General features: G+C 40.2%; 1 protein-coding gene across 1 annotated transcript in view; it reads left to right on the forward strand.

Moving 5' to 3' along the window:
- The window catches only part of ELP2 (elongator acetyltransferase complex subunit 2), a 266,743-nt gene that overhangs the window by 143,802 nt on the left and 99,832 nt on the right, over positions 1-23,109 (forward strand). Inside the window, exons 12-13 of the mRNA XM_082259224.1 lie at positions 9,560-9,709; positions 17,958-18,146. Coding sequence (XP_082115350.1) covers positions 9,560-9,709; positions 17,958-18,146 — 339 coding nt within the window. The remainder of the gene's footprint in view (positions 1-9,559; positions 9,710-17,957; positions 18,147-23,109) is intronic.

Genomic DNA, 23,109 nt, shown 5'->3' on the forward strand with positions numbered 1-23,109 from the left:
AACTATGTAATAAGATTTATCTCATCACGAATTCTTAAAATTATCCAATACCACATATATATATATATATATATATATATATTAGAGGAAACCATTATTTCCCCCTCATAGATCCCTTAAATAGTTTCCCAGATAGCAAATAATTGAGCTGCAAGTTTTAAAATGACCTGCTAAGCTATTGCTAGACTTCAAATTATGAATTCATAAATAACATATAGTAGAATATATACATAAAATTTCATCAAATGCATAAAAGTGTGCAAAAAATGCAACGTGCAATTTTGCACATTGCACTTCTTTCACACTTTGATGCATTTGATGAAATTTTATGTATTCTACTACGTTATTTATTCATAATTTGAAGAAATTCATTAGTGTTTGCACTTATTAATTTTGGTTTTAATATAGAGGAGCAGCGCTGATATTTATATCACTACACTATTTAAAGGCACACCCCTTTATTATCAGCAGCAGTCCCATATATATTTATACCTTTACATTACACTTAAGAAAGCGTTTGATATCACTTACAGGGTTGAACACATTTACCACATATTTTTTTTCCGAAGCGCGGGGACACCCACAAATTTATTGCTAGACTTGTCAGGCTTCACACGTTTGTTGCACAGTTGCAGCAAGTCTACATTGCATGAATCCAGATCAACTTTCCTTGCAAACTTTCTGAAAGTCTGGTGCAAGTTCTGGTGCAAGTTCTGGTTCAGGTATGTGGTGTAATAATCCTCCCACCACAGGGGTCACTTTGACTTGCAGAGCTCTTGCTGTAGACTCAGCACTGCAACTTTGCTAGAGACTTGCCATGCAAATTTGCTACAAATTGAAAACGTGTCAACTAGAACTTGTGCTTCTAGTGCTCTGCAAGTGTACAATCTGCCAGTGAAAATGTGACAGTTATTGAGACTTAAAATTCAACACTGTCACAATTTTTTTGCAAGTTATCCTTGCTATCTGGGTTATTCAATTTGGCAGACAAACTGAGTTTCACTTCTCAGCCTATTAACTCATCGAATTCCCAGGTTGAGTCCATCTAACTTATGCCAGGATGGCAAATTATAATGACCAAATCTCAGGGTGTTAGGCTATCTAATGGGGTAGCAAGTCAGCCAGTACAGAACTATTACAAACAGACACTAATAAAATCATCAAGAATTACGTAAACTTTACTGTAAGTCCCGGTTCACACTAGGGCGACCTGTAAGGCGACCTGGTCGCCTCACAGGTCGCCGCAGGTCGCCTCCCATAGGGAAGCTGCGGACCCGTTCTAATAGGAGCGACTCAAGTCGCTCCGACCTAGAAAAAGGGTCCGGAGCTTCTTTGGGGCGACCAGGAGGCGACCGCAGTAGACTTCAATGTTATGAAGTCCGTGGCGGCCACTCCGAGGTCGCGGCGCGCTGCTCGCACCGCGACCTCGGAGGTCAGGGTGCGAAGTAGCGTCGCCCGTATGTGAACGGGGCCTGAATGAATGATGTGGCCAGGTGGGCGGAGCACCACACAGCCACTCTGTTTAATTTCAAACCGTGACAGTGAGCACTCGGAGAAGATGCCCGCCTGCTGTCACACTGAAAGGGGGGGGGGGGGAGGCTGCAGCTGCTGAAACATGTTGCATGTTCAACCCTAAATACAGGAGGAACATGTAACTTTCCAAAAGGTGGGCTTTTTCTTTCATTTTCATTGGGGGCTCAGTTTATTGATTAACATATGGCGTATATAATAAGTAGTTGACTTGACTACTAGATGGCACTCTGGTATTAGAAATGTCTATATTCTTTACAGGATAAATTAATTTTTTTATTCTATAAAGATTTAACTGTGTTATTTTATTAGGGCTTTTCATTTGTAACACTTAAAGCATAACTAAAGACAAAATTATTTTTTTTTTTAGCTTTGGGTAGAGGTGAGATGGATTAGAACACCTGTCAGTTTTTATTGCTGTCTCTGTCCCCATTTGGGAGATTCACCCTCTTTATTTGTCCTGTTTACCATTATAATTTTAAATGCAAGTAAAAGAAAATTTCTAATTTTGTATTGTCCCCAGAAAAGTAAAGGAGGCGAAATATTCTAATAGGGACACAAGTTCTGGTCCCCAAGAGACTCCCTAATTTTCAGAGATTTCCTCTCACTTCCTTTTTAAGTTATGGGACAGGAAGTGAAGATAAATCTCCCCCATGGGACGAAGATGGCAAAAATAAACCTTACGGGGATATAACCCTCCCTTACTCTATCAAAAAAAAAAAAGAACTTAAAGTTTTACTTTAATCTTTTGATATATAACCATCTGCACATGAAATCTTCGCTACAAAGATGTGTAAATTCACACACAGCGGTTAAATTATTCATTATGCACAGAAAATAATTTGTACATACTCCGAACCCATTTCCATTTTACCACTTCCGCTGCTGTCTCTGCTATTGAAAAGGAGAGTCCCTGGAGAGCTGAGGCTCTTGTGCATATCGCTGCAATGCGATGCAGCTCAGGTAAGTATTAGAGGAGCTGCTGCACACAGAAGGTTTTTAAGCCTTTAGAACCACTTTGAGCACTGCATATAGCAGATTGCAAAGGCAACGATAGGAGGCCAGGGGGCCTCTTTCACTTAGACTCCGCTGAAGATTTAGGTGGAGATCATAGTCACTCTTGATTGGGCCCTAGTCTTCTCTATTCTGACTCTCTGCCCACCTCAATGGGTTCATCTGTGTCTTTAAATGTACACTTCTCCGTTTAGACTAGAGAGTAACTATCTGCTACTGTCTCTGACCCTATGGGTAAAATCTGTCCATCTGGAAGCCATTGCTAGCTCGGTGGAGGCATTTGTTCTCTACTGCGTTATTTCCTAAGCTAAAGGATTCAGTTTCAATCCTTGATGAGTTTCATTCCTGCCTTAACTTAGAGTAGCCTGGGTCAGACCAACGCAAGGTCTTTGGGATAGGCTCCCTAAAAATGCCCAGAGCTTCTAAGACATTTCCTGTTCACTTGCCCCAGGTGCTGGCCTTATATGGGGACTGGCCTCACCTTAAAAAAGATTTTCACTACTCCCAAATATCCTGATCAGGAGGGCCTCTTGAAAAAAATAGGTCTAGGCATAGGCACCCTAGGACAGAAACTGTCAGGACCAGCAGATGAAAAAAAGAAAAAGTATAGAAAAAAAAAGAAAATTCTCTGCTGTTACCAGGACTGGTAAGCTGCAATATATTTGAATGTTGCTCTTGGGTTTAGATACTTTTAAGTCTCCTCTTTCTACAAAAAAAAAATAAATATAAATATATATATATATATAAAATAAAAAAGCATGAATCATGAAAACACATCCAAAACACGCTACAAAAAGGAACTGAAAAATGTATGATTATGCAGCAGCACTAGTGTGAACCTAGGCTACAATTTTGTGTCCTTTGCTGTACGGTTCGTAAAAAAGGACTTTTTACTTTCATTCCCGGATACCTTCAGTTTTGTAGCAAGCTATAGGGAGATAAAGGAGTTACAAAAGGGATGCTTCTAACTGCCTCTAACACTTGATCATAAGATCCTGTGTCCTGCACTGTACTCCAAGAAGAGGATTTTGCTGGTAACTAAAAAATATTTTTTGTTTCCACAAAACAACTTTAATCCAGCGACAAGGGTTCACAGCTTGTCATTCTAGCCTGTCGTCCTCTCGCTCCAATGCGTTTCACCCACAAAAGAGCTTAATCATGGAAACAGTCTCCATTCTCTTGGGTGGACACCTGTTAGTGGCCATAGGATCAAGGACTCGGGAGTTTGGAGCAACAAGTTTTATTATTGGTTCTACGGCTGTTATGTATTTATTAAAAATCTTCAAATGTGCTTGTAAATGCAGTATATGTGCAGAGATGTAAATGACACTTATTTACAAGTCCAAGGACTGTTTAATATATGTATGTATGACTCATGAAATCAGAAGCTTGGCAAAATCACTACCAAAGTGCTCCTAATTAGTTATTAAAACTACAAGACAAAGGGACATTTCAGCCTCCCCTCTCCACTGGTGATTTATTCTATGCTAAGATGATCATCTTTTTGTGGGGATGCTATGCTAATCAGTGCAGGGCAGATGGCAATCAGAATTGCAGCACATTAAAGCTGATTGCAACAGAAGTCCAACTGGCACTTCTTTATTTTATTTATAAAACTTATGAGCTGCCTGCTGTTGAGGCGACATGATGCTGATATACAGCACTGCCTCAGTTCATTTCATTATGTATGCCCTGCACCTTTCACCATGCTGTTTGCCCATGATAAAGTAAAGGGCTTAAAAATGCCCTCCTGAAGGGTGCATGTTTTGCTCTGTGAGTTTTAAATTGCGGATCATTTTAAGCTGATTACCACATCATCTGCTGTAAATGAGACCCAGATATGCTAATATGTACAATACGGTTCCGTCACGTCTAATTGCAAGGACCAAAGGTGCTTTCTGCATAAGGCATATGTTTTAACTTGCTTTTTGTGCAGATGTCAGCTTATGAATAAAACATGTAGTGTGTTTTTTAGCATAGAGATCAACATTTTAGAAAGGAAAGTGTTTGGAAGGAAATGGTCAACAAATAAGAGCAGTGTGCGACCACTAATCCATTAGTGCCTACTGTGGACTGTATTTGAGGTTACACTTACTGAAACATTAGGCAATAATGTGTGTAGTATTTTACAGGGAACTACGTGCATCATTTCTAAACAGGGTTCAACGTTCTGGCAATGCTTATTAGCTAAATATAAATAATAGAAGACTCTATGTAAACCACCATCTTTCATCTGAGCAATTATCTGATGAGCAACATCATCAAAAAAAATCACATACAACTTTGAATTTTTTCACATAAGATTTTTGAATACTTTTTTGGTCTTTTGGATGCAAAGGCTTTTGCAACTTAAAGTAAGTATGACATTTATTGGCTATATTGGTAATACAGTCTTGTTGTACCACGATCTTCGATACCTGAGCACAGCTTAGAGCCATTATTATTATTATTATTATTATCATACAAGATTAATATAGCGCCAACAGTTTGCGCAGGACTTTATAGAATGAAGGCAGACATTACAGTTACAATACAATTTGGTACAAGAGGAATCGCAGGGCCCTGCTTGTTAGAGTTTACTGATTATCTTTCTAAAATATATAGAAAACAATATTTTTGAGCATAGGGTAATTTCAAAAAGTAGGATGCAGCGCTCTAATTGTCACGATACAAAACAAACAAAATAGCTATATGGATAGGTGCACTTCCATGATTAAATCAAATAAATGACATAACATGCTTTAAAGTGCTAGTGCATACATTTCAAACAAATCCAATAAATAAATAATACAAATAAATGAGTGGTAATACTGCCATCAAACATATATGAATAATCAGTTAAAGATTAGTATACATACAGTATCTTACAAAAGTGGGTACACCCCTCATATTTTTGTAAATATTTTATTATATCTTTTCATGTGACAATACTGAAGAAATTACGCTTTGCTACAATGTAAAGTAGTGAGTGTACAGCTTGTAGAAGACCCGGTTCACACTAGCGCGACTTGTCAGGCGACTTGACAAGTCGCAGTGGGTCACCTGCCATAGATTAGCACAGGACCCGTTCTAATAGGAGCGACACAAGTCGCTCCGACTTAGAAAAAGGGTCCTGTACTACTTTGGGGCGACCTGGAGGCCACCTGCATTGACTTCATGATCATCTCACAGGTCGCCCCAGCAAGTAGCGTCGCCCCTATGTGAATGGGGTCTGACAGTGTAAATTTGCTGTCCCCTCAAAATAACTCAACACACAGCCATTAATGTCTAAACCACTGGCAACAAAAGTGAATACACCCCTAAGTTAAAGTGTCCAAATAGGGCCTAAAGCGTCAATGACTTGTAAGGCCACCATTATTTTCCAGCACTGCCTTAACCCTCTTGGGCATTGAGTTCACCAGAGCTTCACAGGTTGCCACTGGAGTCCACTTCCACTCCTCCATGACGACATCACGAAGCTGGTGGATGTTAGAAACATTTCGCTCCTCCACCTTCTGTTTGAGGATGCTCCACAGATGCTCAATAGGGTTTAGGTCTGGAGACATGCTTGGCCAGTCCATCACCTTTTACCTTCAGTTTCTTTAGCAAGGCAGTGGTCGTCTTGGAGGTGTGTTTTGGGGTCCTGTTTGAATATTGCCCTGTGGCCCAATCCCTGAAGGTAAGAGATCATGCTCTGCTTCAGTATGTCGCAGTAAATGTTAAAATGCATGGTTCCCTCAATAAACTGTAGCTCCCCAGTGCTGGCAGCACTCATGCATCCCCAGACTGACACTGCCACCACCATGCTTGACTGTAGGCAAGACACACTTGTCTTTGTACTCCTCATCTGGTTGCCGCCACACAGGCTTGACACCATCTGAACCAAATAAGTTTATCTTGGTCTCATCAGACCACAGGACATGGTTCCAGCAATCCATTTACTTTAGTTTGCTTGTCTTCAGCAAACTGTGGGCTTTCTTGTGCATCATCTTGAGAAGAGGCTTCCTTCTGGGACAGCAGCCATGCAGACCAATTTGATGCAGTGTGGGGCATATGGTCTGAGCACTGACAGGCTGTCCCCCAACCCCTTCAACCTCTGCAGCAATGCTGGCAGCACTCACACATCTATTTCCCAAAGACAACCTCTGGATATGACACTAAGCATGTGCATTCACCTTCATTGGTCGACCATGGCGAGTCCTGTTCTGAGTGAAACCTGTCCTGTTAAACTGCTGTATGGTCTTGGCCACCGTGCTGCAGCTCAGTTTCAGGGTCTTGGCAATCTTCTTATAGCCTAGGCCATCTTCATGTAGAGAAACAATTCTTTTCTTCAGATCCTCAGTTTTTTGCCATGAGGTGCCATGTTGAACTTCCGGTGACCAGTGTGAGAGTGATAACACCAAATTTAATACATCTGCTCCCCATTCACACCTGAGACCTTGTAACATTAACAAGTCACATGACATTGGGGAGGGAAAATGGTTAATTTGGCCCAATGTGGACATTTTCACTTAGGGGTGTACTCACTTTTGTTGCCAGCGGTTTAGAGATTAACGGCTGTGTGTTTGAGTTATTTTAATTTACACTGTAATACAAGTTGTACACTCACTATTTTACATTGTAGCAAAGTGTAATTTCTTCAGTGTTGTCACATGAAAAGATTTAATAAAATATTTACAGAAATGTGAGGGGTGTACTCACTTTGTGAGATACTGTATTCATAGAGTTCATAGTGATCAGCAAATAGTGTGAAAGAGTCCACATAGAAAGCTTCCAAAAAAGGAAAACATGTAAATGCTGCTTCACGTGCTTCCTCAACCAGATCAAAAAGCCTCTTACCAGATAATATTCATCTCCAATATGATGGCGCTAAATAAGCCCCCTGTGAGGCTGCCTGTTTAAATCAGCAGTGACCTTTAGACCTCTGATTTAGCTCACATTAAGGGTTAAAAATACTCCACTTAAGATGAACTTGTCCTCCAAAAGAATTAAATGTAGCCAAACATTGTGTAATGCCGCCAAAGTATACCTCTTTTATGCACAGCTGAAGCGATACTTACACAATGAACATAGCAATAAGCATACAGAGAAAATGCTGTGCCGCATTTCTGAGAATAGGAGGCCGTGATGATGTCACCAGCTAAGCCCTGCCCAGCACGTTTCCCAGCAATGAGCATCATCCAGTGCAATGATGAATCACAACTGACCAGTTATGTTGCTGATGTATAGTGGATCCTGTTCTATGTATTCCTCTTGGCACATAGTGCAACATGTGGAGTCTTCTGCGAACTGGGCAGGTTTGTTGCCAGATCCAGGACTCAGTGGCTGCACTGGTGACGCCATGTATTCGGTCTTATCTTCTCTACAGCTCCTTCCTCGTCTGCTCTGCAGGATTGAGATGGAGGGTTTTTTCCGGTGTTTCTCATCACACCCAATTGGCCCTAGAGGATGTCTCCTGGCAGACTATCTATGTTCTCTTCTGGATCTTCTGTCCCAATTGCCAGTGGTCCATCATGCTTCACAGTTGCTGGCTTTAATGCCATGTTTGGTTGGAGCCAGGGTTCTCAGAACAGGGGCCTATCAGATTCAATTATTTATATTCTCTTGTTCGCTATTAAATGGACTTCTTGCAAAGTCAACCATTGCACCTGGAGGGACTTATTTCCTTGGTGTCAGTCAAGGAATTTTCATCCTAGAAAACATCCTAGAATGTTCTATGTATTCTGACCTTTCCCATGGTTGGTCTGGATCAGCACCTTGCTTTGATTACCATCAAAGAACAGATCTCAGCCTTGTCTGTTCTGTTTTAGAGACCCTTGGCCTCTCACTCTCTAGTTAAGACTTTTGTTCAGGGCTTCAACACTTTTACAGTTCGCACAGGATCGGATCGCATAAGTGTGAACCACTGTACGATCCGATCCTGATGCGGCTGAAAAAAAGGGTCCTGTGCGACTTTTGTGCGGGTGCAGTGCGAATTTAGCCATACAAAGTGTATGGCTGAATTTGCACCGCACAGCAGTGCGCTCCGATATTACATGCGATCGCCGCAGCCGCAAGAGTGTGAACCGGCACTAACTGTGCTTTAAAAATTTTTGTTTTTTTATAATCTTTTATATATATATAATATATATATATATATATATATATATATATATATATATATATATATATATATATAGCAGCAGTTTGGCCACTGAAAGGCCATGTCTTTGCTTTATAAATGAGGCCCTATGTGTGCAGGCCTTCATCTGTGTTTTTTTTTTTTTTTTGGCTAAATGCTGAAGTCCTCTGTTTGGTTGCTATAGGCAACACAGCTTCTTCAAACCTATTTAATAATAAAAGCAAAGGTTTTTGTTGATAATCCCTATCAGCGTAGATGACGTGTATCTGGACATTTCTACAGTGAAAGTATACACCGGTTAGCCATAACATTATGACCACTGACAGGTAAAGGGAATATCTCGTTGCAATGCAATCTGAAAATTGGTGGGATATATTAGGCAGCAAGTGAACATGTTGTCCATGAAGTTGATGAGGGGAAAGTAGAAAAAAATGGGCATTGCAGTTTGTTGTGTATGGGGCTGTGAAGCCCATGGTGACCCGTGTCCACAGCCAAAAACTCCTACAATGGTCGCATGAACATCAGAACTGGACTACAGAGCAATGGAACAAGGAGGTCTGGTCTGAGGAATCACGTTTTTCTTTTACATCGTGTGGATGGCCGAGTGCGTGTGCACCTGGGGAAGAGATGGCAGCAGGAAGCGGTATAGGAAGGAAAGTCAGCAGAAGCAGTGTAATGCTTTGGGCAATGTTCTGCTGGGAAACCTTGGGTCCTACCATTTATGTGGATGTTACTTTGGTGTCCATACCTCAATGGGTCAGGGCTGTTTTAGCAAAAGGACGCCATACTCAATATTAGGTGGGTGGTCATAATGTTATGGCTGCTTGTTGTATATCCTGTTGATTTATCTGTTAACTTGGCACTAGTGCAATTGCGCCAGTTAATAGTAGTTTTGTATACTTTTGTTTTTTTTAGGATGAGTGGATTCCCATGGTTGTAATATCTGGACATTTCAACAGTGTGCAAGGTTTGAGATGGGACCCTGATGGTGAATTTATCATAACAGTTGGTACAGATCAGACGACCAGACTGTTTGCTCCTTGGAAAAGAAAGCATCAGGCTCAGGTATTTTATGTTTTTTGCATATTTTTTTTATATTGTTGCAAATTGTGTAGTGTTGTAAAATGTTAGTCTATTTAATCTGAGCTGTGCAAGGATTCAGGGGGTTCACTCATTGTTATAGTGTTTGTGTTGAACAGCTGAGAACACCGTTTCATGCAGTTAAAGCGGTAGTATACTCAGCCCTTTTTTTCTCAATTTCAATTTAAAGCCTGTAATAAGTCATTGTTAATAGCATAGCCTGTAAAGCAAATGATAAAAAATCATCCTTACATCTCTTATTGATCCCGTTCTGTGGCGTTTTTGTTCATGTATAGCGCCGCCATCCTTACTGTTGTTTCCCTGTTCTTCTCTGTCATGTATTTCCGCCCTCAGTGTTCGGTCTGTTCAGAAATCCCGCACATGCGCACTAGCCGCTATTTCTCCTATCTTCGGCTTTCTCCACTATCACTCCCCTGTGACGTTGCAAGTCACATGGGGTAGTGGAGGAATGCCTGAATGGGGACGGACGGAGTCTCGCGAGAGCACGGGGCTGACGTCTAGTAAAGGAAATGACGCAGCCCCGGTGTGAGACCCTGCTATTCCGGCAGCAGCAATAACTTGCCGGAAAATCTGGATGAACGGAGCATGTGTGGGTGACGTCATTAGAAATTACAAGCAAAATATCTAAAGAACGAAAAACGTGAGTGGCAAAGGATAAAGGTAAAAATATTATATGTACACATACAATTTTAAATATGTAAAGTACAATAAATGAGTATACTACCTCTTTAATATATAAAGTGTTTGTAAAGTTTAACTTTTTTTTTTTAATATAAACATGTTATACTTACCTGCATTTATATTGTACAGAGCAGCCCTGATCCTCCTCCCTACCCGGGGTCCCCTTCTGGCAGCTCCTTCTCACAGTATGCCACCTTAGAAAGGCACTTTGTATTGTGGCACACCTGTGGGCTCGATCCCAAGCCACGCTGCCTTTGCCCATGGACACTGACAGTGCAGCTGGGCCCCGCTCCCATCCCTTCGTCACAGGATTTGGCTAACGGCAGCAAGTGATATTACCCCAAACATGTTTTACCTTTAAACAGGAAATGCATGGAGATAAAAAATGTTTGGGCTTTAGAACCACTTTAACTTAGTCTGTTTTCTAAGGGTGGAGAATTTTCTCACATGACAGATTTAAAAGTATTTGGTTTAAAAATGAAACCAAAACCCAGAGGATTCTAAACTTTAAAACTAAGCTGCATCATCACCTCTAGGTTACAGTGAGATTGTAGCTTCCCTTTGACGGCACACTATTCTGGTGCCGTATGGGTGCCAGTTCATTTAGATGGAGGTCATACTTCAAAGAAGTAGAAGCTTTGTTTTAGATAGTGGATGTGTGTGACCAGAGCCATCAGTGTTACTGAACATAGGGTGCAGACAGATCTTTTAGTTTTCTCATTTTTATCAAAAGCATATTCTATAAAAAATCTTTAACAAAAAAAAAAAAAAAATTTAATTTGCATCATTTTGTCCTGCATTACTAGGGGTTTTGCTTTTTCCAACAACTGCTTAGGGGGACAAAAACACTTAGCTTCCAATTTTTAATAATGTGTTGAATAACTGTTTTATGCCTGAAAAATCTATTCAGCAAGTCTGTGAAAGAGCTCAGTTTGTTGCTAGGCAACAAGACAGCATAAAGAGCAAGCCTTCCAAAAAGAAAAAGTAATGACGTGATTTTTTTTTTTTTTTTTTCCTCAATCCAAAGGGGCATCTCAGTAGGCTTGCAATATTAGGTGGTTTGTTATAGTGAAGCTGCATTAGCAACAACTTGTTTGTTGCTTGCTACGCCGCATAGCACTTCTCCAGTTATTCTTTGTAGCTTGTATATTTTCATTTTCTACTTATGACCTTTTATCTTCTAGTGAAAATACTTCACAGGGGAAGAGTGTCTTATTTTAGTTTTACTGTCCCTGAGTGAAGTGTGTATGTGTGCTTACAGGTAACAAAGCATCTAGTAGTTTGTTAATGCTGGCAAATAGTGGATGTTTGCTAAAAAAGGATTAATGAGTACTGAAATTACAATAAATGTAACATCCTTTTAAACCATTTGCAGGTACACATACTCAACAATCAGAAACCAGAAGCATTCTTAATTTTGACATCATTCATAAAAATGCAGAGAAGTGCTACAATGCTCTAAAAACACAAAGGTGGTGCTGAACAGGAACTAAACTCTGGAAGCAGTGCTTAAAAAAAATCAGACACAAGCCAAATTGCTTGTCACCAGTATTGCATGTCGTCTCCCTTTTAGCTAATCTTTTATTTATTTTTTTTTTCAATTTTTAACTTTTTAATACTTGTTCTGCGCTGTGTAAAGGCAGCCATCTTGTTAGAGGCAAAACTTTGCTTCTTCATCTCAGAGCCTCCAGCAAGCAGAGCAGTGAGCAGCACCCATATCTTCTGGGACCATCAGTCAGAGGCACTTAGATTAGACACTGCAGATATACCAGATATACAACTGTGAGACTTTAGGCACAGGGATGTTTGTTATTAAGTACTACACTTACAAAATAAATATATATAGATTTATATTTATTTATATATATATATATATATATATATATATATATATAAAGTTGGGGGGAGTACCGCGCTTTAAAGTGCTTAATATAACATAAATTAAATCATATACATATGTGGAAAAGTGTCTTAGTGCTTCTTAATATAATATTCATAAATTGTGTATCTCAATGTGCAAAATAAATACAATCTGATATAAATCCTTCAGTTAATAAATAGGTGGTAAAATCTACTAAACTGAAATTAATCTTACTTAAACCAGCAATATAAATACAGTATAAAGTGACAAAAATTGTTTATAAAGTTATTAGTCCGTGACCCTTTCAAAAAATAAATTATGTGCTCTTAATTAGGTGGTTTCAAATATAGAGTGCTGAAGTGTCCTTTAAATAAATATATAAATATATAGTAATCAACAGAATCTTCTTATCCAAATTTGACATGCAGGTGCTCTTTCGTGCGGTGCCCACTAGGTGTCCTAAGCGCTCACCTCAATGCTCTTTAAAAAAGCCTTAAGTTGTATGCCTCAGTGTGCTGCTCCTTCCTCCTTATTGGCATATAGGTACCATTATGAATCCTCGGTTTTATCTCCCTTATGTAAACCGCTATATTCCAGGGGATATATGCTGTCCTTTATATCTCCAAAAAAATCAAATCGGGCCAAACATGGTGAAGTACGTCCCGTATAATTTATTAAAATAGATAAGAGTAACACTCACATTGCATTCCGTCTTGTTCAGAGCTTAACAAACATTCCTTTGCCGATACGTCACTTCCGGTTTGGCTATCCTACGCGTTACGCTGCGTACCCACGCAGCTTCTTCCAGGGATCTGGGTACGCAGCGTAACGCGTAGGATAGCCAAACCGGAAGTGACGTATCGGCAAAGGAATGTTTGTTAAGCTCTGAACAAGACGGAATGCAATGTGAGTGTTACTCTTATCTATTTTAATAAATTATACGGGACGTACTTCACCATGTTTGGCCCGATTTGATTTTTTTGGAGATATAAAGGACCGCATATATCCCCTGGAATATAGCTGTTTACATAAGGGAGATAAAACCGAGGATTCATAATGGTACCTATATGCCAATAAGGAGGAAGGAGCAGCACACTGAGGCATACAACTTAAGGCTTTTTTAAAGAGCATTGAGGTGAGCGCTTAGGACACCTAGTGGGCACCGCACGAAAGAGCACCTGCATGTCAAATTTGGATAAGAAGATTCTGTTGATTACTATATATTTATATATTTATTTAAAGGACACTTCAGCACTCTATATTTGAAACCACCTAATTAAGAGCACATAATTTATTTTTTGAAAGGGTCACGGACTAATAACTTTATTAACAATTTTTGTCACTTTATACTGTATTTATATTGCTGGTTTAAGTAAGATTAATTTTAGTTTAGTAGATTTTACCACCTATTTATTAACTGAAGGATTTATATCAGATTGTATTTATTTTGCACATTGAGATACACAATTTATGAATATTATATTAAGAAGCACTAAGACACTTTTCCACATATGTATATGATTTAATTTATGTTATATTAAGCACTTTAAAGCGCGGTACTCCCCCCAACTTTATTTATCTGAATTGTGTAGGTTACCAATTTTAGTACCTGCGGCATTAAAGGTGATAGATTTTAGACAACAACTAGAGAGACAGCGTGAGAATTTCACCAACCCTTTATATATATATATATATATATATATATATATATATATATATAAAAAAAAATAAACCATTCAATGTCACAGTTGCTGATAACACTATCACAATAGGCACAGGTGAAACTACAGTATATAATTAAATATTTAAAACCAGTTAAAATCACTATAAAGTAATGTGCTCAAAGTCCACCAAAGTCCATGATGTAAACAGTGCTAAATATGAAGATCACACATAATTATTTTCAAATGGGTGACACAAATCCTCCATCGGACCCCCAAGGGCGTGCTCTCACCTGGTATATTGACCCTTACTACAAAGGTCAAACATGTAGAGTACAGGGCTCCTAAGTCAACTTGGTGGATACGATCAGCATTGAACAGACTGGTCAGGATCTTTCTCCCCAGCAGCTCCTCTTAATATGCAATAATTCTCATAAGCTTCTGGCTCAAAAAAGAAGAAAACTCCAAAATGCTCTCTGTTAAAACCACATTTTTTTTTAAATAATAAAATAATATTGCACTCGCATGAAATAAAAGAAAATGTGCCTTTAAAGCACGGAGACCTGCCACAGTTTCACATGGTAAACTACCACCGCCACCATTGCATCTTTGTGTATGCCGCTCAGAGATGATTCTCTCAGGCAGCCTGCAGGGTTTCCATCTCTCTCTCTCTCTCGGACCAACAAGCTCCGCCCTTCATGTTACATGGTAATGACCTCATCATTGGCATGGAACAGGGGGAGATCTTTATACCAAATGCAAGGACACAACCTTTCTGCTAATTCATATGGGTGGATCAATTCCCACTGTCAAAGCAGGTACCCTTCCTAGTACGGAACTTACTAAATGCGCGCATATATCTCACTGTGGTTGCAGTTATATAAACACCAACAACTGGCATGATCTATGTGGGGAGTCATGACCATCATGTAATATCTCATCCACTGAAGCATACCATGAACTTTCCTGCCTGGGGAAACAACCGCATAAACACCAAGACCAGGGATAACAAATGTCCATGATACCACCCCCTCCCAGGGGTAGATCCATATAAACACCCCGAAAGGGGGGTGACAAAAGTGAAACAATTAAAAAACAATAAGAGTTGTGGTATAAAAAAATAATTCAAAATACAGCATAGAAATACCAGTAAGTACAGTATCTCACAAAACCGAGTACACCCCTCACATTTTTCAAATATTTTATTATATATTTTCATGTGACAACACTGAAGAAATTAAACTTTGCTACAATGTAAAGTAGCGAGTGTACAGTTTATATTTTCTGTCCCCTCAAAATAAGTCAACACACAGCCATTAATGTCTAAACCGCTGAAAATGGAGTACACCTCTAAGTGAAAGTGTCCAAATTGGGTCTAAAGTGTCAATATTTTGTGTGGCCACCATTATTTTCCAGCACTGCCTTAACCCTCCTGGGCATGGAGTTCACCAGAGCTTCACAGGTTGTCACTGGAGTCCTCTCCCACTCCTCCATGACAACATCACAGAGCTGGTGGATGTTAGAGACCTTGCACTCCTCCACCTTCCGTTTGAGGACACCCCATAGATGCTCGAGAGAGTTTAGGTCTGGGGACATGCTTGGCCAGTCCATCACCTTTTTCCCTCGACTTCTTTAGCAAGGCAGTGGTTGTCTTGGAGGTGTGTTTGGGGTGGTTGTCATGTTGGAATACTTCCCTGCGATCCAGTCTCCGAATGGAGGGGATCATGCTCTGCTTCAGTATGTCACAGTACACGTTGGCATTCATGGTTCCCTCAATAAACTGTAGCTCCCCAGTGCCAGCAGCATTCATGCAGCCCCAGACCATGACACTACCACCACCATGCTTGACTGCAGGCAAGACACACTTGTCTTTGTACTCCTCACCTGGTTGCCCCCACACACGCTTGACACCATCTGAACCAAATAGGAGTATCTTGGTCTCATCAGGCCACAGGACATGGTTCCAGTGTAATCCATGTCCTTAGTCTGCTTGTCTTCAGCAAACTGTTTGTGGGCTTTCTTGTACATCATCTTTAGAAGAGACTTCCTTCTGGGACGACAGCCATGCAGACCAATTTGATGCAGTGTGTGGCGTATGGTCTGAGCACTGACAGGCTGACCCCCCCACCCCTTCAACCTCTCCAGCAATGCTGGCAGAACTCATACAGTACATCTATTTCCCAAAGCCAACCTCTGTATATGACGCTGAGCACGTGCACTCAACTTCTTTGGTCGACAATGGTGAGGCCTGTTCTGAGTGGAACCTGTCCTGTTAAAACCACTATATGGTCCTGGCCACCGTGCTGCAGCTCAGTTTCAGGGTCTTGGCAATCTTATTATATCCTAGGCCACCTTTATGTAGAGCAACAATTCTTTTTTCAGATCCTCAGAGTTCTTTGTCATGAGGTGCCATGTTGAACTTCCAGTGACCAGTATGAGAGAGTGAGAGCGATAACACCAAATTTAACACACCTGCTCCCTATTCACACCTGAGAGCTTATAACACGAAGTTACAAGTCACATGACACATGACACCGAGGAGGGAAAATGGCTAATTTAGGCCCAATTTGGACATTTTCACTTAGGGGTGTACTCACTTTTGTTGCCAGTGGTTTAGACATTAATGGCTGTGTGTTATTTTGCGGGGACAGCAAATATACACTGTTATGGAAGTTGTACACTCACTACTTTAAATTGTAGCAAAGTGACATTTCCTCAGTGTTGTCACATGAAAAGATATAATAAAATGTTTACACAAATGTGAGGGGTGTACTCACTTTTGTGAGATACTATATATATATATATATATATATATATATATATATATAATATATATATGCAGTGTCACTATGGCGACATCGTACTGTTGCTGTGGCAACGATCATGTACAATGGCTGACTGCTCTGATGTCACTGTATGTCAGTGCTGCCAGCCATTTTCTCTGATCACCGCTACAGCAGTACAATGTCACTAGACCAGTGCTGCCAGTCAGTGTCCCTAATCACTGCCACCTATTCAGTGTCACTGATCACCGCCTCACCAGTCATATTGTCCCTGATCACCACGCACCAGTCATATTGTCCCTGATAACCGCCTCACCAGTTCCAGTGCCCCTGATCACTTCCAGACCAGTTCCAGTGCCCCTGATCACTGCCACACCAGTTCCAGTGCCCCTGATCACTGCCACACCAGTTCCAGTGTCCCTGATCACTGCAGTGTCCTCACACCAGTGTAAGCCATCAACAGTGTTCCTGGTCAGTACAACTCCAGTGCAATGTTGCCTCCGCCCTGCCTCCTCTTCTAACCTTGTCCTGTTTGACCACATTTCTGCCTGCTGTTAGGACCAATCCTTTGCCTGTTTGCTGACGATGTCTCTGCCTGCGTCCTGAACGAACCTATCTGCACATAGGACTATGTTTCTGTGAGACAACAGTCTCAGCCATTCTCTGTGGACAACTGCACTCCCAGAACCACAGAAATTATTTTTTGTTTTTCCTTTCTTCACCCTTCTGTTCTTCCTTTGCAATGAACATGGCATTCCTGGGGGCAGCCACTTTACCAGTAGGCTAGGCTTGCATGGTTTAAAGGAACTGGGAATGCTATAGGTGACGCTACACTAAGATATGTTCCCTGACCACTTGTATTGAGGCAACCATTATAGTACATTGGTTTTGATATAATTAGCTGATTTGTGTGATACGCAAGCTACAATATCTGGTATATTATCAGTACAAACATTGAATAAAATCTCACATATATGGTATAGCAGAATGTGTTAAGTATGCCTATGATGTCTTTAAAAAAAAATCTTTTTAATTGACAAATTTGTGTAAAAAAAAAAAAAAAAAGAAATAATAATTTTTTATTTTTTTGCCTACATCTTCAAAAAATCTGTGGCAAAAAATGAAATTTTTGGAAGACTCACTATGCCTTTAAGAAAATACCTTTGAGTCTTTGTTTGCCCTTTTTTTTATAATATATATAAAATAATGACTATTTGTTTTAGCAGATAACCTGGCATGAAATTGCACGTCCTCAGATTCATGGCTTTGACATGCAGTGTATTGCCATGATCGGAAGATTTCAGTTCGTGTCTGGAGCAGATGAGAAAGTTCTCAGAATATTTGCTGCACCAAGGAACTTCATTGAGAACTTCAGTCAACTGTCTAACATTTCAGTGGAAAATCTTCTTGCAAATGTACGTGAGCAACCAAATAACATATATGATAACTAGAGAGCGTTGGCACAAAACTATTCTTAACCTGTTTCCTAGACATCTTTACTTCTGCCTATACCTCTGTAGCTTTTTTGCTATAATGTTCTTTAGACCTGAAAGATCTTTAGTTTCTTTTCTCTCCTTGATCAGTATTGATAATATTTCATGGTTTTTAATTTTGCTGTATTACTGTTGATCCAAGGAGAATCTTAATCAGGACTTGACGATCCATTGTTAATTTTGTGTCCACCATGAAAGCAAGTGGGCTTTTAAACAGCTGTTCATGATGGGGTAGGAGGTCTAATTTATAATAAGTAGACCTTGCAGTTTTACTGCATGGTCCTCTTTAAAGAAAATCCATAATTTGTCAGTTTTATTGTAATGTATTCCTTTTATCCTTTCATAAGTCTATAGACTAAACTATTAAAACAGTTGTTTATTGTGGTTAAAGCTTTTCATATATTTTATAGATGTACCTTTTAATACAGGATGCTCACATGACATTTAGTTGCAGAGCACACTGCATTCTAATAGGACAGTCAGACGGTGCATGCTCACATTTGGACTGCTTCTACGTGTGTGTGTTTTGAATAGGTGTGAACAGCAGGTAACTTAGTTCAGGGGGTCCCCTAAATCTTGAACTCATCAACCAGTCCATGGAGTTTCACATTGCTCATTAACCTGCAGACATTTATTATAGGGATGCACCGAAATGAAAATTTTGGGCCGAAACCGAAAATGCAGGATGCCCTTGGCCGAAAACCAAAACCGAAAATGACTTTTTCCCCCCAAAAAATGTAAAATGGATAGAAGAGGGGCATACACCAAAAACAGGCAGCGACGTACACCTGTCGCTGCCACCCTGTCACAGTATATGTACTGTGATGGGTTGGCAAGAGGTTAATTTAATTACCAATGGTATTTGTATTATGCAGCATGAGGGGGTTAATGTATTGTCACTGCTGGTCACTCATCTATTAGTGACCGACCAGTGGCAGTTAATTAACCCCTTTGTGCTGCATTAGTGCAACCAGTGTCAGTGCAACCAGTGTTAATTAACACTGATACTGGTCGCACTAATGCAGCACAAAGGGGTCAATTACCTGCCACTGGTCGGTCACTAATGCATCAGTGACCTGCAGTGACAATACATTAACCCCTCATGCTTCATAATACAAATATCATTGGTAAGCTGAAATAAGGTGCAACAAATGCAGCTTGCATAAACCAATTTGTGACACTAGCAGCGCTAAAAAATATTTTAGCGCTGCTAGTGTCACAAATTGGTTTATGCAAGCTGCATTTGTTGCACCTTATTTCAGTTTTCCCCCTTGTATAGCAGCAGCTTTCACCTTCATGGTTTTTATTTCAATTGTTCTTATAGTGTATTTTAGCGCTGGGTGAGTAAGTGATTTTACACGTATTAGTGTTTTGAACTCTTGCTCCTTTGATCTACATCATTGGTAAGCTGCCTCAGCTCCCCCCCATCTCCCACCCCCCTCCCCCACTGCCTCAGCTCTCCCCCATCTCCCTCCCCCCCTCCCTCTGGCTCAGCGTCCCTCCTCGGGTGTCCTTCATTCAAAAGTCCCGCCTCTGGCCGGCGGCACCGCCTCCCGGTGATGTCACTACTACGATCTGTGTTGAATGAAGTGGCACACCGGGCGGGAGGGTGGGGCGAGCGGCCGCTATAGATATAACTATGTGATCCATCCCTGTCAGCTCAGCCGGACTATGTGTGAATGAGAACAGAACTGACCTGACACCGGGCGGGGGGGCGGGGCGAGCGGCCGCTATTAGCTGTAACTATGTGAGCGCTTCACCTCCCTGTCAGCGGAGATACATGCCTGACAGTGAAGTGAAGCTCTCACATAGTTACAGCTAATAGCGGCCGCTCCCCCCCCCCCCCCCCCGCCCGGTGTCAGGTCACTTCTCATTCACATATAGTCGTGCTAAGCTGACAGGGAAGGATCACATAGTTCTATCTATAGCGGCCGCTCGCCCCGCCCCCCCGCCTGGTATGTCCCTTCATTAATGCAGAGATCGTAGTAGGGACGTCATTGAGAGGCGGACGGCCGGCCAGAGGAGGGACTTTTAAAACCTGCCCTGCGCTGCGCCCTCCTCCTTCCCCACGGCGGCCATTATTTTCGGCAATGTTAACCCATTATCGGCCGATAATTTCGGTGGCCGAAATTTCGGTGCATCCCTAATTTATTATATATTTTAATAAATACTAATTTTAATAATAATAGTACAAATACTACCAATAATTGGGAATAATAACATTTATTAAAATAGGAAATATTGGAATATAAAAAATTTAGGATTTAACCAGCCCTTCTAAAACTGTTGATATCATTATTGGGATGGATGTGCCTCAAGGGCACTATTATTTGGTTTGAGAATTTGGTTTGGGTTTAACTGATGGATTCAAGTAGCTCTTTGAAAGTGTACAGCTCTGTAAAGTGTTTTTTAGAATTACTAGCCTTTAAAAAGAAATCTATGCACTGTATATCAATATGTTTATTGCCATCAAGACCAGAGCTCCATAATAGATGTACAAGTGTGACCTTTTCATAGTTGACATACCATAAAAAAATTACAAATAATTAAAACAATAATAAAGTATAACATGTTGCTATAAGATTTCTTGAAGATCAGCAACATAAGCTTTGATATGATTTCTTTGTTGAGGGCAACTCTTATCTTAGAAAATGCCCTGTCATAGACTGATATCTTTTATTACTGTAAGTAAAATTCTATAAAACTGTCATAAGTGTTCCTCTACATATCCGATTACTGTTGACAGCTGTTTTTCATTCATATGATAAGCATAAGGGAAAATTGGAGTTTGGGCATGCTGTAGGGACCATAACAACAAAGGTCTTCAGCAACGGAAGTAATATAAGACAAAGATCACTTGACAAAGCTTGACAAAACTCGTCCTTTGCTTATAGCCATATATTTTGAGGCTCCCATGCTCCATATCAATCCAAATCAAGGCTTATATTCACATCATTGCTTAATGCAGGCCCAGTGTGAGAAGTAAAATTACACGACTTCCATGGGCCTGATTCTCACCAACACCCTGGTTATACACTGTGCAAAAAAGCTGACATTTTACACGCAGCGCAATGCGTTGCAACATGCTGGAATACAAAAAGTAAGGCCAACATGCTAAAAAAAAAAAAAACCTTGCTTTTTTTTTTATAAATTTGTTTTTTACAACTCTATTTCCGATCAGCCAGCTGTTATAGGTTTTCATGCCTCTGTTTCCTCTGCATCACCTTCTAAAACTGAAACCATTAAGCATCCTTCATATGTGACTTTTCTGCGACCTTCAAGTCTCATCTGCTTCATTTACTTCACTAAATTGTTTCCATTTATTTTGATTAAATAAATTAAAAGTTTAATACTGAGTTCAGGAGGTAGCCATTAAAAGAATTGATGCCACGGGACTGCGTGTTATCTCATAATATCATTATCTCATGAAAATTAAATTGGTTTCTTAAAATATAATGCAATATAGTGACATCACTATATTGTTTTTAAAGGTAAAGCAACTGCAAGTGTTTTCCTGTGTCAAAATTACAGATATACAAAAGAAAAAATAAAGCAGTGGCACAACTCCTTAATGTAATCAAGAAAAGGGCACATTGCTTTAAAGACTTTAAAATCACACCTTTTTTAGCCACAGTAATGGTGTTTTTTTTATTATTTTTTTTTTTTAATTTAATGCCAGCTTGTTGCCAATGCGTATGCCCTTCTAAAAAATAATACTAGCTGCCTTGCTTTTGTTATAATTCTTTCTGAACCATTGATATAACCATAATAAAAACACACTGAGTAAAATTTGGAATAAAGTCAGAATATAAGGTCAGCATGAGAGCTAAAAAGAAACGCAAGAGACCTGCAATGGTAACCTTTCATTTTTTTTTTTTCTCTGCACAGGTTTACTTTTAATAAAAAAAATTAAAAAAACACAGCCACCCTCTGAGGAGTTTCGTAGTGGGGCTAGCGTTGCCTGATGGGGAACTGAAAAACTAGAGCCCCATCAAACTCTCTTTGCTTTTGATTGACCGCCCACTTCAGCGGGCTGATCCATAGCTGTTATAGAGTCCCATAGTGGCTTTCAAATCCACCCACTGCTATCCTCTGTCAATCCAATGTAATGAGGAAATATGATGGTAAATAGAGCTGCGCTCTGACACAAACATAAATTGTGATAAACTAAATCAAACTAAACATAATAATAATTGTCCTTGGTGGATGATCATAGAATAGTAAATAGAGCTGCACTAAACACAAGCCTAAATTGCCAAAAACCATATGATGAAATGATGGCAAAGGTAGGTTCCAATGATAAAAAAAAACTTAATAAAGATAATGTCATTATTAACAATGGATAGGTGTCGCACCACCCATGTAGCTACAAAGTAGAAGAAATGATGCGACACAAAGTGTAACCTCCACCACATGAAATGCACGCTTACCAGCTTGCATGAGCTAAATCACTTGTGGCTAATACCCAGCCAGGGCCCTTATCCCTAAAAAGGGCAAACAGATGGCAACTGACATCGAATAGGACATTCCAACAAAGACCACAGCAAAACAGGTGATCATGACCTTCCATAGGGCTCAAGCAAACCACAATCCTCCCTCAGATGGCGTACTTAAAATACCCTGGAGAGAGAAATACTCACCAGTGTAAAACCAAATATGACTTTAAAAATACAAACCGTATCGCACTTACATCAAAGATGCATAAAATATGCCTGTATTCAGAAAGCCGGCCGGCTTGTGTAAAACGCCTGTCCTTCCGGGATCGTGAACAGCATGGTGACGTCAGCACATCGTTCCTCCCTGGGATCGTGAACAGTGCGGTGACATCAGCACATCGCTCCTCCTTTATGCATCTTTGATATAAGTGCAATACTGTTTATTTTAT

The sequence above is a fragment of the Pelophylax lessonae genome (assembly GCF_965119305.1).
Source record: "Pelophylax lessonae genome assembly, chromosome: 5".
Taxonomy (NCBI): domain Eukaryota; kingdom Metazoa; phylum Chordata; class Amphibia; order Anura; family Ranidae; genus Pelophylax; species Pelophylax lessonae.